The sequence below is a fragment of the Zalophus californianus genome, chromosome 6, assembly GCF_009762305.2.
Source record: "Zalophus californianus isolate mZalCal1 chromosome 6, mZalCal1.pri.v2, whole genome shotgun sequence".
NCBI lineage: Eukaryota > Metazoa > Chordata > Mammalia > Carnivora > Otariidae > Zalophus > Zalophus californianus.
The window spans coordinates 73830627-73846698 of record NC_045600.1 but is presented as its reverse complement, the minus strand read 5'-3'; the positions used below and the strand labels follow the sequence as shown (position 1 = coordinate 73846698).

The 16072-nt window shown below is 43.5% G+C and overlaps 2 protein-coding genes across 3 annotated transcripts; both read right to left on the bottom strand.

Annotated features, from left to right (window-relative positions):
- Positions 1-5905: 5905 nt before the first annotated feature.
- On the bottom strand, positions 5906-6505 carry RNASE11 (ribonuclease A family member 11 (inactive)). The gene has a single exon (XM_027568855.1). The coding sequence runs from the start codon at positions 6503-6505 to the stop codon at positions 5906-5908; it is 600 nt and encodes a 199-aa protein (XP_027424656.1).
- Positions 6506-11022: 4517 nt separating this feature from the next.
- Positions 11023-14469, bottom strand: RNASE12 (ribonuclease A family member 12 (inactive)). 2 transcript variants are annotated; one of them, XM_027571965.1, is made up of 2 exons: positions 14410-14469; positions 11023-11669 (listed from the first exon to the last, which is right to left on the bottom strand). In XM_027571965.1, exon 2 carries the CDS (start codon positions 11629-11631, stop codon positions 11194-11196), a length of 438 nt encoding a protein of 145 aa, XP_027427766.1. In that variant the 5' UTR covers positions 11632-11669; positions 14410-14469; the 3' UTR covers positions 11023-11193. The 2 variants fall into 2 exon arrangements, with proteins under 2 accessions (XP_027427766.1, XP_027427765.1); XM_027571964.1 differs by lacking the exon at positions 14410-14469 and adding an exon at positions 12371-12445.
- Between the last annotated feature and the right edge of the window lie 1603 nt (positions 14470-16072).

Here is a 16072-nt window from a genome sequence, read left to right as displayed (position 1 = left end):
AAAGATGAACATGATTTTTGAACTGTGACAAAAACAAATTTATGTCAATAAAATTTGCTACACATTGAGCGGTGTTCATAGCCCACAGTCGTATTGCCTGGTAATGAAGCACAAAAGGAAGCAGTTCATTAAAATAGTTTACAATGAGTATGATTTTTCATAAAGACACCTGAGCAGTTCCAGAGTTTTCTAGAGGAAGACAAGGGAGAGTTCAGCAGATCAGGGAGCAGACTAGCAGAGGCAACCACTAAAAGGGCTGATGTGTACCTAGGGTGAGTCTCAGCAATTCATGCTGTTCTTGTCCTTTTCCACGCGGGCAACTCAGAGCCGGGTGTTCCAGGAGCCCTGGATTAAACAGGTGCTAAAACCATGACAGGTTGAATAGTGGCCTCTAAGGGAAAGTTCTTCTGGTGGCCTGACCCCGAAACCTGTCCGACTTGTCACTCTCACCTGAGCAGTGAGTCTGAATGCAAAACTCACAGAGAAGAACACATAAAGTCAAGTGGTGCAAAGCCTGAAAGGAAAAGAGAAAGCAGAGGCCAAGATAGGTGCAAAAGGGAGATGTGTGTTGGGGGGCACAATCTGGGCAAGAGAAGAGAAGACGGACATTGGTGAGAAAGGGATAGAAGGGAAAGGTGTCAGAAGGGGGCATCTCTCAAGAGTCCATCCTTCTGGCCTTGCTCCCACATCCCTATTCCTGCCGATTCTTCCTCTGAGGGGCCCTGCCTCCTGTGGCCAGGAGGGGTGTTCAGTGGGATGGGTCTGAGGGCTTAGCTCATGTTCCCGGAAAGGAGAACATGGAGTTCTTAGTACAGCCTGAACTGCGGAGAGCAAGGAGAGCAAACCAAGCGGCATAGCCTGGAGCTTTCATGCCTTGGGCTCTGCCAGCCAGGCCCTGTTCTTTGACCATATGCAGGACAAGCCCCAGGGCCTACCCAGGCCCCCAGTGAGATCCTAAACTCAAAGTCAAAAGGGCCAGAATTGACCGAGTAGCAGTACTCTTACCTAAAGGATGTATGAGAGGAGGGCGGAGCATCCATCAGTAAAGAAATCAAATGTGAAGAGAATCTGAAAACCTAGAATGGGGCTTAGTTTCACATTGTTTTTCCAGAGAGACAGCAAATGTACTAATTTGTTGTCCCAGGAGGAGTGCAAGAGAATTTCCCCTTCCTGTACCTATATATACCACCACTATGTTATTATTTTAAATCTTATTTCTGCTGACTGGACCAGGTTAAAAATTGATATCACATTGTTTTTTTATTTATGTTACCTTTAGTTGAAAGGGGGAAAATATCACCAACTGTTTAATGGCTATTTATTTCTTCTTTTGTTAATTTTCTGTCTGTGTTCCTGGCTTATTTTTCTGTAGGTGTATTCATCTTTATCTTATTAAACAGACAGCTCTCTTTATATATGAAAGACAGCAGCCCTTTGTCAGCCATATATACATTGCAAATGCTTTTCTTCAATTGTGTTTAACACAGAGCCCTGATCATAATCATAATGAAGATAGTAATGATAATTCTCAAAACAATCATGTGAGGAAGCGTTTTTATTCAGGAGCATTCCACCATTATCTTTCTGTATAGTTATGGGCAAGTTTGCTTTCTCCTAGGAAATAAAGATGAGTGGCAAAAAGTGGAATCAGAATGGAAGGAATGGAATCAGACCATCCTTGTTTGTTCCTGGGGGACCACTTACTGTGTGATAATGTACAAAGTGTGTGACTTTGTACATTATCTGAAGTCTTTTTTTTTTTTAAGATTTTTCATTCATTTATTTGACAGAGAGAGACACAGCAAGAGAGAGAGCACAAGCAGGGGGAGTGGGAGAAGGAGAAGCAGGCCTCCCGCCAAGCAGGGAGCCCGATGCTGGGCTCGATCCCAGGACCCTGGGATCATGACCTGAGCTGAAGGCAGACGCTTAACGACTGAGCTACCCAGGCGCCCCTACATTATCTAAAGTCTTTGTGCTTCAGTTTCTTCTTCACTGAAGTGGGATGATAATAACCTACCTTGTGGAGGTTGTTCTGAGAATACAAAAGCATATACATTTTAGACCAGCGCCTGGCACTTTATAAACACTCAGTGATTGTTATTAATTATTGTTATTACCTATGAATCATCCCTGTGGTAATTATCATATGTGATCTTGAAAAAGTTTAACATATTAATAAACAGGAAGGTTTAGGGATTTAAAACAGCCATCTTATCCACAACCTGCCAGTCTCTGGTTGCTGGGAGTGAAAAAGATACGTTTCATGTGTGTGACCCTTCTTCTAACGTGTGGGCTACTCTTGTGTTTTTGGAAACATGAGCTGCTGTTAGAGCGCAGATGTGTTTGCTCTCAGGTGTATCCCATGGCTAGGAAGTTTCAGGGCAGCAAAATACTGCCTTGCAAGTTCTGGGACACTGTGTATGAGGTGGATGCTCTTTGAGTTAAACTGACTTGTTTTGCCCCTAGTGCTGTCCTCAAAAGCTCTGAATACATAGGAAGCAAGATTTTTTTCTCTCCCTGGGAGTAGAATTAGAATGTTCTATAACGAGAAAGAAAGTTCATCTAATCTAGTGGGGTTCAAACTTCGAACCACATCAGCAAACCTCACACTTGAAAAATCCCACACGCTATAGTCCAATCTCTGAGCTATCGAACCCAAATCTCTTGCACTGGGACCCAGGGATTTGTATTAAATAATAGCTCCTAAAGCGAGTAAATTTTTAGGGTAGAGCTCAGCTAACAGAACAAAATCTCAAAATACAGTGCATTTAAAAATGTACATATTTATTTCTCTCTCATATAATAGCCCCAAATTAAGCAGTCCAGATTGGCAAGATAACTGCCTTGCACAGGTAATCAGGCACAGACCTTCCTTCCCTTTCGCTGTTCAGCCCATTCCTAGAACACTATTATCATCTGAGTGATTACAGTTGAGTCACACCCATGTCCATTTTGGGATCTAGCTGTTGGGAAGAAGAAAAAAATCACAGAGGAGGCCAGTCCAATGTCACAAGAGCGGGATGCCGAAGTGGCACGCATCACGTCAGCTCAGAGAGCCTGGGAAAAGACGTCTCGCTGGGAAGCCCCGTGCCTCACTGGACCCCTTCGACTTGAGACCAAGGAGGGTGTTTGGGGGTGGGCAACCTGAAATGATTCTGATGTATACCCAAGTCTAAGAACCCAGATCGAATCCGACCTCCACATTGTGTAGATAAGGAAATTGAATCCTAGTCATGTGGAACGACTCGGGGGCTGGGGGAGCATGATGAGTCAGTAAAGCATATGAGAACTTACCTGTGATGTCACGAAGGCTCTCCTTACTTCAGCACCATCCTGGGCCCTTGGAGCCAGGGACTTGTTTCGCCTTAAAATTGTTGGTTAAAGGAAATTTAGTGCACTTTTATGTTGGAAAAGCAGAGGGGATGGTTAGAAGCAAGAAGGGCACTTCTCTTATGCTAATAACGCCCTTAGTATCCATTTCTCAAACCTCTCTCTCACTACTTTCCCAATGTCCTCTCTTTATCGACTCTCACGCCCATGGGCCTCATGATTAGATCTGTCTCCTTTATCCCCTCATTTCATCCTCTCTAATGTTTCTTTGCCACTACAGGGAGATGACACATATCTACTCTCAGGTAACTTTCTAGCAAGTGCAAGAGACACTTGTTGGGCCTTTCTTAGTCAGGGGGCTTGTGTGATCGAGCAGAGTGAGGTGATAGAATGGGAAAGGGAAGACTTCTTAGTCTGTTGGGACCAGCCCATCAACAGAGTGAAGAGAAGGATGCAATGTTCTGTGGCTGTGTGAAGACAGCAGCCTCAAAGCAACAGAGCCTGGGCAGTGCTGGGGTCAGGCTAGGTAAGAGGAGAATGGGGCATGAACGGCCTTGAAAGCCAGCCTGAGAAATTTAGGTATAAAGCTACAAGAAAAAAAAAAAAGCCCTCTAGCCCCCTATGGTTTGGGAGCAGAGAAGGGACGTTATGAAGACTTAATGCGTTAAAATCTGAAATCCCTTGCCTATTGTCATCATGAAGGACCTTAGGATTCACATTATGTCAAAGAGGTGACAGGCTTCGAGGGTGGGAAATGCTAGTACTCAGGAGCCCTGACTCTCGATGGCACCCCCATATTCGACATCTTTCAGACTTCATAGTATGATGATTCAATAGATCCTGGGAGCTCCTGATTCCTTTAGAGAAGTGGAAAGGTTTTGGTCTTAATTAAGACTCTTTAGAGGAGTTCCTGGCCTAGAAAGAAGGTATCTATTTTGGGTTTTTGCTCTTCTGTCCTGGTGAAGGAAGAAATCTGTACTAAATTCTGAATGAGGCTGATTTGCTTTTTCTACATATTACCAAAAAACTCTGCCAGAGTTTGAATAGTAATTGTCTCTGGGGCCAACATGCCCATCACCCAGAGTTGGACTCTATAGTAGGACTCTACTGTAGGAAAAAAGTTACTCAAATTTGAACCAAGTTTGAATCCAGAGGAGACCCACTGGACTGCTCTGCTAATGACAGAGCCTATTCCATGTTTGGTGAGTGGGTGGTAGCTCCAGTCTTACTACATAGAACTATCCCTAATGTGGAACCCAGTGACTGTATCTCTGTTCCAGGGCCCCAGGTTCTCCCCTTACAGAGAAGAAAACTTTGGGCCCCAGGCAGTTCCCTCTATTACCTTCTCTTCTGGCTGCCAAGAGAAAATGGAGTGCTAACTACACACCTATTTGGCCAAGCCCAGAGTGACGGTTAATTTAAGCAGCCACCATACAAGGAAAACCCAGCTAAAAGATACAAAAGTATCTGCCCTTAATGCCACATAACGGTTGATTGTCAGGGTTTTGAAGTTTTAATACAATGAGGATTCTGTACCAAATGTGAACAACATTAGGAAAATTGATGTCTAAAGAGTGATGCACAGTAAGAAAAGTGTTACAGTGATGTAACATTTGTTTACATGCCTTTATTTGAAGTCAGGACATTAAAAACGAGTGGTCTCAGGATGGAGGGAGGATGTAAGATGAGGGAGCAGGAAAATGTAGGCACACTTTAATGAACGAGATCATTGCCCATACTTTGTGTAGAGTGTTGAACTATAAAAACTTATAAATAAACAATTGGTAGTGAAAAAAATCCAATACAACATCATAAACAAGATTGAAGACTAAGCCTGCTCAGCACTTGGCATAGATGTCCCATTTGCCATCTTTCTACCTGTTCCATTCTTCTGTGGCTTGCCATCCCTCAGGAAATCAAGACTAGGTTGAGTAAAAATGGCAGTAAGAGCTTTATTACTCCGTCTGTAGGCAACCATGGGATATAGCAGATGGAGGATGGAGATTGCATAGGGCCGAACTGCTGACTGAGGGCAGCAGCTAAGCAAAAAGCATCTTTTTTCCTCTGGCATCTTCTGGAGGGACAGGCAGATACCTGGTTACATGGGTGGGTGCTCACATTTTGTGTGCATCAATGCACACACTTAATTTGAAAAGAAACAGTGATAATATCCCCGATGCTCATTCACTATTTCTCTGAATAGTCTCAGTGGCAGTACAATTAACTTTCAATTATCAATATTGGTTTTGGGCCTTTCCTCCTTAATTTTGTCAAGTTGGGTGGACTCTGCCTCTTGGCTTTATAGCTGAGCTAGGATGGAATTCAGTTTAGTTCAGAGAAAGTGTGTGTGTGTGTGGGTGTGTGTATGAGAGAGAGAGAGTATCTGTACTCCAGGATTAATTATAAATTTTAATTGAATTCTCCACAATTTGGGATTTTTTTATTCCTCCAGTTAGTATAGATAATCAAGAGTTTACTATAGTGCTGAAAATGTAGATACAGATAATAGAAGGACATAAACAAGAATAAGTATGTCCTTCTTTAGATAGACTCTGGTCTCAAAGCCCCGTGGGATTTACAACTTAGAGCCACTAACTAACCAGCTCATCAGAGAATGACCTGTCAGCACTGCCAATATTTTCTTCAATGAAGTATCACTGTGGTATTGGCACCTGGGGAATTGTTTGCCCGTAGTGAGCTGGCACATAGTGGTCTCCAGGGCTGGGCTCCTAGAGCAGCTTATGCCAAGATTCTGTCCACACTTGCAGCTGGAGGCTTCGGGGGCACCATGAATCACTTCCTTGGAACCATGGATGAAGTTATAGCTTAATTTGCGTGACCCATTAGCTTCTGAAACTTTTCTCCAGACCACTATGTCATCGCAATACTCTTTGTCATTACCTGAACTGTTTCCTTTGGCGAAGCTATAATGTAATCTTCTGAATGTCAGTAATGAGGAAGACAGAATATCCTTGGACATACTGAGGCTGGTATTTTTATATAACAGAGTCAAGTTCATTAGTACCTCAATAGTTTGTCTTTCTTGGTCACTGTTTGCCATGTCATATGGCATCTCTCCCCCTGAAAATTCTTCTTTAATTATCTCCATTATGCTTTCTGAAGCTCCTGCAAGAACCAAACCCAGGCTGAGTAGCAGCAGAGAGAAGGTCTCCATCTCAGATCTAGGGTAATCTCTTCTGCAGTAGAAATAAAAAAAAAGTAAAAGATGAAAATAAAGAGAATATTAATGAGATCGCTCTCTCTTCCTTATGGCAGTTAGTCCAGGATTGACTCCGACATGTAAACTTGGGCTCCTTCAATGGAAGGATGATGGCATGAAAAGATAATCAGCTGTGGAATCTGTAGACCCAGCTTCAAATCCCTGCCTACCCTCTCATAAACAATTTACTCCTTCAACCTCAGTTTGCCCCATGTGAAAAAAGGAAAGGTGAGACTTATATAAGGGAATGTGTTTAAAGTGCCCCAAACCAAGTAGTCATCTCTCTCCCTTTTCCCCTTGTCCATAATCTCACTGGAAGGGTCTGCAATCCACATCATGGTCCTAATAATCTCACCCAACACATTCTTTGCTGCTGCCGGGTCTCCTACAGCCTCACGCAGTACTGGGCACATGGCAGCCATTTAAAAGCATCTCTCATTTCTTTTCCCACCCATTCTCAGTCATGGAATTTCCTTTACCAGTTCTTCTGACAAGTAGATCCTGCTGAGAAAGAATCCAGCTTGTTATGGGGCAAGAAGTGAAACTGTATTTGTTTCCTGGAAGTTTCTGTTATTGGTCTAGCTGAGGGAAGGAGGGGCAAGAAAGGGGTAGGTAGCATTGCATGAGACAGAAGGAGAGGACAACGTGGAGTCGAGGATGCTCGGAGAAGTTCATAAAGTGTGCTTTTGGCTGCCAGAATCTCTGTGACGTGGGCAGCATCACTGTTTCTTCTTCTGTGGAATCTTCCCTGTTTATGCTTTAACCCAAACTGATTTGTTTTTAGCTTTTTTGAAACCCTACGGCACAGATTACATCGCACTACATTTTATATGTTCTTTTTTTTGTTTTTCAAGTTGGCTAGTATACATAATTCTTTTCTCCCTTTTTTTTAAGTGTGAAAATTCCTTGAGGCTGGAACTTAGTTTAGGCTTCTTTTTATTCTGTACAGAATCAAACACCGAAGAGCATATATGCTTGTTTCTCAACATTTGTTAACAACATAACATGGCTTGACTAGTGTAGAAAACCCTTTACTTGAGATCAATGCTGGGAAATTCATAATGAAAATCTCAGAAAGAATGGTTATTTAGGGTGATAATTCTTTCCCTTGCTTTAGAAAGAATTCCTTTCAGGGTGCCTGGGTGGCTCAGATGGTTAAGCGTCTGCCTTTGGCTCAGGTCGAGATCCCAGGGTCCTGGGATCGAGTCCTGCATCGGGCTCCCTGCTCTGCAGGAAGCCTGCTTCTCCCTCTGCCTCCCCCTCTCTCTCTCTGACTCTCATGAATAAATAAATAAAACGTTTAAAAAAAATAAAAGAATTTCTTTCGCTCCCACCTCTAAGAGCCTCTTTCCCTTATATCTCCCACATTATCACTCTTACCTCCTAACCACTGCTCCTTGCCCCTCCAATTCCTTGGGTACACTACTTTTCTAAAAACAGCACTTGTAATGACACTATTTCAAAAACCTTGACGTATCCCCATTGCCCGCTGGAGGTAATCTAATCCCCTGAGGCCACTTCGTCAAAGGCTCTTCTTGATCTAATCTCCACCTGCTTCTCAAGCCTCTCTAGCATTATTTTAGTACACAAACCTGCTCTAGTCAAATCAGCGTGACCCACCCTTCTCTGAATACACCCTGTTCTGTCTCTCCATGTTTGGTCCTTTCTTGGAAGCCTACTTTTATTTCTGCCTCTTGAAATCCTTCAAAGCCCATTTCAGATCATATTCTTTCTTTAACACATTTTTCACTACTTAAGTCCACCAAATCCATTGTTCACTTCCCTGATCTTCTTATCACTCATTTCTTTTATTATTATTATTATTTAAGTATGATTGACAGGCAATGTTATGTTAGTTTCACATGTGTGACATAGTGATTTGATAATTCTCTATATTCACTTCTTATAACACTCATTTGACATGAACACATGTGGACTTGTATTTTTTTTTATTATATTTAATTTAAAAATGTTCTGTGTGTGAAAATAGAGCAAAGACCCAGGACTAAGAATATATAAGCCCTTAATAATTGGGTTGAAGGGGAGTAAGTTGGAGGGGGAGACGAACCATGAGAGACGATGGCCTCTGAAAAACAAACCGAGGGTTCTAGAAGGGAGGGGGGTGGGGGATGGGTTAGCCTGGTGATGGGTATTAAAGAGGGCACGTTCTGCGTGGAGCACTGGGTGTTATGCACAAACAATGAATCATGGAACACTGCATCAAGAACTAATGATGTAATGTATGGTGATTAACATAACAATAAAAATTATTAAAAAATAATTGGGTTGATTGATTATTGATAGATGGCTAGGAATTAAGTGGATGTATTCACGTGTGTGGCTTGAGCATAGACTTGCTGCAAGTTGAAGGGAGTAGGGGAAAAGGATTTAGATTTTTTCCTAAATATCCTCTACTGTCAACATCTGTAGTGAGGTGAACTAGAAAAACAGAAAGACAATGCAGAGAAGAATGAAGAGGAAGAACAGTGCAGAGATTCTGCACTGAAACTATTTTTCTGAAACATCTTTTTTCAAGTGCACAGAATTCACAACTATCTGAATTTGATTTGGACTGCTAGGTGCCCATTTAAAAAAAAATACCCTCTCGAACTACAAATGTCTAATACACCGCAATTCATTTGCATTGGCTCTTGATCCCTATTGAATGAACCTATTCCCAGAATAGATTCCACTGGAGAGTCTCAGTTACTCACATCTTAGTGTGAATGCATTTATCTGCAAGATTTTTGTTTCTACTTAGAAAGAGGGAAGAAAAAGCAGAAGCAGTGGGAAGGAAAAAAGAGCCAGTAAAGCCTAGAGGACGGGCAGGAAAAGGAATCAGAATTCAGAACATAGAAACAGGGACCTTAAAGACACATTTCAGCTACTTTAAAATTTTGCCCAAGAAATGATGGGGCTACAGGTGATATGCTAGGGACCACTTGATCCTGCTCAGCATCTGAGGGCTCTGCTTTCTGGGTGACATCCAAATGTCCACGAAGATAACAGTGAAGTGGGACTCCCCTGGAGAAATGGGTCATGAGCAAGCCTTGCCTACTTACAAGGCTGCAAAGTGTACTTTACTCACAATTGTTAAGTGTCCTCCCTCTGTGAATTGAATCAGTCAGTTAGAATTTGATGCTTGCAAAAGACAGAGTTAACAGCTAGCATAGGTGTACCTCCTTTTTTTATCTGACCTTGAACTAAGTCCAAATAAATAATGCAATAGTTGAAGTCTCTCAACTGAAAAGATAAGAACAGAAAGGGCCCTCTAAAGCTTGTGCGTTGCCTGTGCCCGCGCTAGCTCACTGTGTTTCTGGCCCTCACAGGATGGAAATGTCATAGCTCAGAATTAGTGACCCCATAATCTGGCGCTCAGCTGCCAATTACCTCTTTTTTCTCAATACTCGCCTGTACTAACCTTCCCCTCCAACAAGGAGAAATGGAATTGTGGAGTAACAGGCCTGGAAACCTCAAAGACTAGCTAGTCCAAGCCCCTCACTTCCCAGATGTGGGGACTAGTGCTCAGAGAAGAACAGACTTAATCAAATCGGCGGAATGAGGAGCCTCTCCTTCTTTTCGTTCTCCCCCCTCGCCTTCTAACTCTAAAGACGTCCTGCCCACAGCTGGATGTGGGAGAGCTAAACAACCAGCTCAGCTGTAAGATCTAAAAGGGGAAAGGAGTTAGGAGTCTGGATGCAAGTTCTCTGTTCCTTCCAGGGATGCAAGCGCAGGGACAATGAGCTCTGAGAGTATCAATCCCGCCCTAGAAATCCTGATTCATTTCTCTCCATGGTCTTTAAGGGACATGGTTTCTGACCAGTCAGGCAATCCTTCCGATCCCCCTTTTCCTTTCTTTCAAGGCACAGAGGCAGCTGCTGAACGGGAACAGATGCAGTTGGAATTATATGTGCCATCTTTAGAGAAGACCCTAATCGACTACTCCAAGTGCCTCGACACCTAGGATCAAGTCTGGGAGTACAGCGGGATGAGAGGACACACTTATTCCCGGTACAAAATTTAAGGGGGGGTGCCAAAAAGCTCAGTAATCAAGATAAATATTTTAATGCAATAGTTAAAAATCTTAATTTAATGCAAAATAATCTCTGATCAAGAAATATCAAAATGTCATAGACTAGGATCTGACCCTGTACTGGCACAATGCACCGATACCCTAAATCCAACCCTGTCAGACTGGGTTGTTTAGGTCTTGACTTAAAACTTAGATATTTTATTCATCAGAGATTTTTACATTAATTTTGATTTTTTAAAAATTTATGTATCTAGATTACTGGAATTTTGGGTGCCCCTTAAATTTTGAACCTGAAGTGAGTGCCTTGCTCACTTTACCCTAATCCCAGTTCTGCCTCTGATTCACTTTTGGGTCTCAACAAATGACCCAAGGAAAAGGGACAAGAAATTAAAACACATGCAGAGTTTATGATTTAATTCAGTAGAGGTTTTTTTTTTTATTAAAGCAGAATAAAAAGATTCCAGCTCAGCAATATTGGAAGGATAAACGAATTACTAGTGGCCACCCAGTTCGCTCAAGGCATTATCCTAGGTCCACAGTTCAGGTGTGCCTCAGGGAGAGCGAGTACCCCTGAGAGAGGAAAGAGAGGATCTCAGACACTGGTCTCAACTTATTCAACATATTTCTGGAGACTAACTGGCCCCATATCATCACAAGTGACAACAATGAACCCCTTCATGGAGGACACTTGGTACCTGCAGGCAGGATATCTGGTGCCTCCAATGAGCTGACACACTGTCATTTTGAACTTGGTCATACTCTGGAAACATAAAATGGAAGAATGGTTCTGACAAATCCTCTTCTTGGAAGAGGTGCAGACCCTATTGATATTTCGAGGCCTCTCGTGGATGAAAACATGCTCCTTCTTGCAGGTGTTGTCAGGTCCCCTGATGACTCTTTGTAAGACCATATGGTTGCAATACCTTACGGGAATGTCACTCTGAGGGTAGTCCACATGCAATTGCTCCATGGTTAAGACCTCTCCTTCCTCATTCAGCTCGTTCTCCCAGAACAGAAGCAGCAGGAAAATGATCACCATTAGGATCATCAGGGGTAAGATTCCCTTCACATCTTCTGCTCTAACTCCTATAGGGTAAGAAGAGACGGGACATAGCCAAAGGTATTCAGATTCCTCCAGCCCCAGCCCCTGATTTGCTCCCCCACCCTTGGGATATTTTACATCTTTCTGCTAATTAAAATCTCATGTGAGGGGGCGCCTGGGTGGCTCAGTCGGTTAAGCGTCTGCCTTCGGCTCAGGTCATGATCCCAGGGTCCTGGGATCAGGCACCGAATCGCATCGGGCTCCCTGCTCAGTGGAGAGCCTACTTCTCTCTCTCTCGCTCCCCCTGCTTGTGCTCTCTCTGTGTGTCAGATAAATAAATAAAATCTTTAAAAAATAAATAAGCAAAATCTCATGTGACTCTGCAAGCTCCATCTAGAGGTACAACTCCTCAAGAAAAGCCCTTTCGGACCATTTCAGCTCTCTCAGTTTGGCTTTGAACTGTTCTCTGTTCATTCCATTGTGTTGTATTTGTTTTGCTTCTGCAAGCTCCTTGAGAGCTCCTATTTCTCCTGAATTCATCAGAGTGCTTACCACAGAGCCGGACATGTAGAAGGATGCTCAAAAGTACCCATGCCTGATTGTTTTTTTCCTATTGCTGAATGACTTCCTTTCCCATAATTGTCTCAACACTAATTCCATCCAATTCCACATGTTTTCAGCACTGTCTTCTACTCTGTTCTTCCCAGTTCTTCCTGATCTCTCCTACTAGGCTAGCTCCTCTCACCTTTTGCTGTAGGTCTCAGAGGTAACATATCCTTGTGATCATGGATCTGAGAAAGTCCTTTGTGTCTAGCTCTTCCTTGACAATAACAGGTAGGGAGTCAGTTGAGTGTGGGGAGGGCCAAAGTGTAAAGAGCATAAAGGGAGGAGCCTGTGGGGAGTGTGCTTGGGTGCGATAGGGAAGGAGGGCAAGTTACCTCCTAAGTGAGAGTTGCATAAGGCAGGTCCCTAATGTGTCCTCATTAAACAAGCGTGGACTTTCCTAAACGTTTATTAAAGTCCTGATGTGCGTCAGACACAGTATCCTGTTTTTCAGATTTGCAGTCAGTCCTTACTACAAACCCGTGAAATAGCTATTACCCCCATTTCATTAAAGAAGAGATGAGTTGCAGAAAGCTTCAGGTGGAGAGAGGAGATGGTGAGAGTAACAAGAGTCTCACCCTCTCAACACTTCACACTTGAACGCCAAGTTCTAGCAGGTGTCATTCCCACAGGGTGTCCAGGACAGGACAGAAACAATTCCCTGACATTAACATTAGTCTTGATAAAGCCCTGGGCTGCTGGGGGAGTATGGCATGGTTCCCAAACCCTGCTGAACATTGGAATCCCCTGGGCATTTCTCAATGCCACCTTGAAACATTCCGCTTTAATTGGTGTTGGGTGTGACCCGAGTCTGAGATTAGTAAAAGCTCCTCCAGTGATTCTAAATGGAGGAAATTTTGGAACCACTGGCCTATGATATTCTTGGGAAACTGACATGGGGAACCAGCTGAAGAGGGTTTGGTGAAAGACAGTGGTACAAGGCATTGAGAAAATAGAAGACTTTTTGTTGCTATCATCTCCTGGTCCTTTGATATAGAAATGGGAAAATGGACTTAATTTTACTACTTCTTGCCCCGAAATCATTTCTCTTTTGGAGAGACAGCTACATAGTCTTCTCTCTACACATCGGTGTCTTTCTAACTGGTAAGAAGAAAACGATTTTGGGGTGGAAACTACTGGAAAAGTCTTCAAAGAACAGGTCTCTTTCTATATAACAACAAAAGCGTAATTCCAGAGCATGAAAATGAACAACCAGAAGGTTATTATTTACTTTCCCCAAATGTGCATAATTGGCATTCTTTCAGAATTCAAACTGTCCTGTTTGGGATACGTGTTGCCTCGTGCCACCAAGATATAAATGCATAACTAATTGTTCCTAGTGAACAAATTTTGATTTGCACACCATCTGCAGAAACATTTCCACTGTATAAAGAGAAATATATATACATATTGTAATATGTTCAATATATCCTGCTGAGACTTCCAAGTAGCTGAATTACAGATGGTATGTTAAATTTGCAAACCCGAAGGCAATGTTTGTTACAAAATTTATCTTCAACTGTAGCAGCTGGACCTGTCTGTACATTTCAGAGAATTACCCTGCAGAAATTGAGCTGAGACTGGGTTCAAATGTTCAATAGTGCTGGCAGCCTGGGAGAAAACACTTGTAATACCTAAAACCAATTAAGAGTTAACATCTAGATATAAGGGACTCACTCCTGTCAGCAATAAAAAGGAAATTTGGGGGCACATGGGTGGCTTAGTCGGTTAAGCATCGGCCTTCAGCTCAGGTCATGATTTCAGGGTCTTGGGATCAAGCCCACATCAGGCTGCTTGCTCAGTGGGGAGCCTGCTTCTCCCTCTCCCTCTGTCTTCCTCTCCCTCTGTTCCCCCTGCTTGTACTCTTCTCTCTCTCTGTCAAATAAATAAATAAAATCTTAATTAAAAAAAAACTTCAGAAGAGAAAAAACTGTCAAAAACGATGAAAAGCCAATTTGAGTAGAGAAGCCAAAATGGGTGATGAATAATGCCCAACTTCATTAGTAATCAAATAAATGGAAATTAAGATAACCAAGAGATATCAGTTTATAACCATCAGATTATCAAAAATTAGAAAATCTTACATCAAACGCTGGCAAAAATGTTAGTGGGCATGAAAATCGGTGTGGTGATACAGGAAAATAATCTGGAAGTATGTGGTGAAATTAAGAATGGATATACCTGGGGACGCCTGGGTGGCTCAGTCGGTTAAGCATCTGCCTTCGGCTCAGGTCATGATCCCATCGAGTCCCATATCAGGCTCCTTGCTGAGCAAGGAGGCTGCTTCTCCCTCTGCCTGCCTCTGTCTCTCTCTCTCTCTGATAAATAAATGAATAAAATCTTAAAAAAAAAAAAAAAGAATGGATATACCTGGGGCGCCTGGGTGGCTCAGTCGTTAAACATCTGCCTTCGGCTCAGGTCAAGATCCCAGGGTCCTGGGATCGAGCCCGGCTCGGGCTCCCTGCTCGGTGGGAAGCCTGCTGCTCCCTCTCCCACTCCCGCTGCTTGTGTTCCCTCTGGCTCTCTCTCTGTGTCAATAAATAAATCAATCTTAAAAAAACACACACACACACACTTAAAAAAAAGGGATATACCTTGAGCCCTTGTGAGTTCTTGCGGATGGAGCACATGAAGGGGTGTTCATCACGGCATGACTGGTGGCAGAACAGGGCTGGAGGAAACTTAAGTGTCCCCCGTGAAGGGAATGGATGAGTAAAGAAGCGCTGGAAGATAGTATAAAGCAGTTTTAAATAATGCACTAGATTTACAAATTAACAGCATGGATAGAACTCGAAAACGTGGTGCTGTGTGAAAAACGGTACGAAACAGAATGAAAATTCTTTCCAGTTTATTTAAATTTAAAACATACATGCTCCAAGATAAGACAAAAAAATTTCCAAGGATACACAACATCTAAATAGGATGGAAGAACATGGATTAAACACTCTAGCATAGGTGCCTGGGAGGGTGAGAGAAATAGAAGCAGGCACAAGGAATAAAAGGGGAAATAATAAGACTGAATAAAACAAAAGAGAGGCCTAGCACGGGCTATAAAGGGACTAGGACATACTCAGTTCCGTGTGTCTGAAAAGGGAAATGAGGGAGGAAGGAAAGAAGGAAGGATGGAGGGAAGGTGGCAGGAGGAGGAAGAAGAGAAAAGGAAGGAGTTGGGGGGAAGGGAGGGAGGGAGGGAGATGAGGAGGGGGAGGAGGGGAGAAGGAAGAAGGGGCTGACGGGAGGAGGAGGAGGAGGAAGGGGCTGACGGGAGGAGGAGGAGGGGGAGGAAGAAGGGGCTGACGGGAGGAGGAGGAGGGGGAGGAAGACGAAGAGGAAGGAGGAGAGGAAGGCAAGGGAGGGAGAAACTGGGTCTGTTTTCAGACGCCTGGCTTGTCCTGAAGCTCCTCCCCACACCCCGACCCCCCTTTGCCGAGCCTTAGGACAATGCGGCGGGGGACGGGGGGCTACAGGAGCCACATAGCTGCTGGAAACTAAAATTCATGTCAGGCTGTAAACCATCATTAGCAGTTCCCCTAATTACTCATTTTGTCAAATGAATAAGCTGCCCTGCAGGTTGGCTACCCAGCTCCAGCACCGGGTGATAGCAGAGGAAGGGAACACTTACTCTGGGGGCCTCCAGCTGGCACATATGGGGTTCTGCTATGTTGAGACCCCCACATGGAGAGGACGCATGGGTAGAGAGAAAGGCTCCCAGGGCTCCCCCGTTTCGGCTCTCCCACAGGAAACTGCGGAGGTTGTTCATGCCCTGTGGATGTGCTTGGCCACCCTTGGGAGGCTTCTGCAAATTGCCCGATGCCGCGCTCAATTTAAGGCAATGTAGCAGATG

Coding starts and splice junctions, on each gene's coding strand:
- RNASE11 (XM_027568855.1), bottom strand. CDS start 6,505: ATGGAGACCTTCTCTCTGCTGCTACTCAGCCTGGGTTTGGTTCTTGCA.
- RNASE12 (XM_027571964.1), bottom strand. CDS start 12,398: ATGTTACCTCTGAGACCTACAGCAAAAG. Junction 11,670..12,370: donor TCTGAGACCTACAGCAAAAG/GTGAGAGGAGCT, acceptor CTTACCCTATAG/GAGTTAGAGCAGAAGATGTG.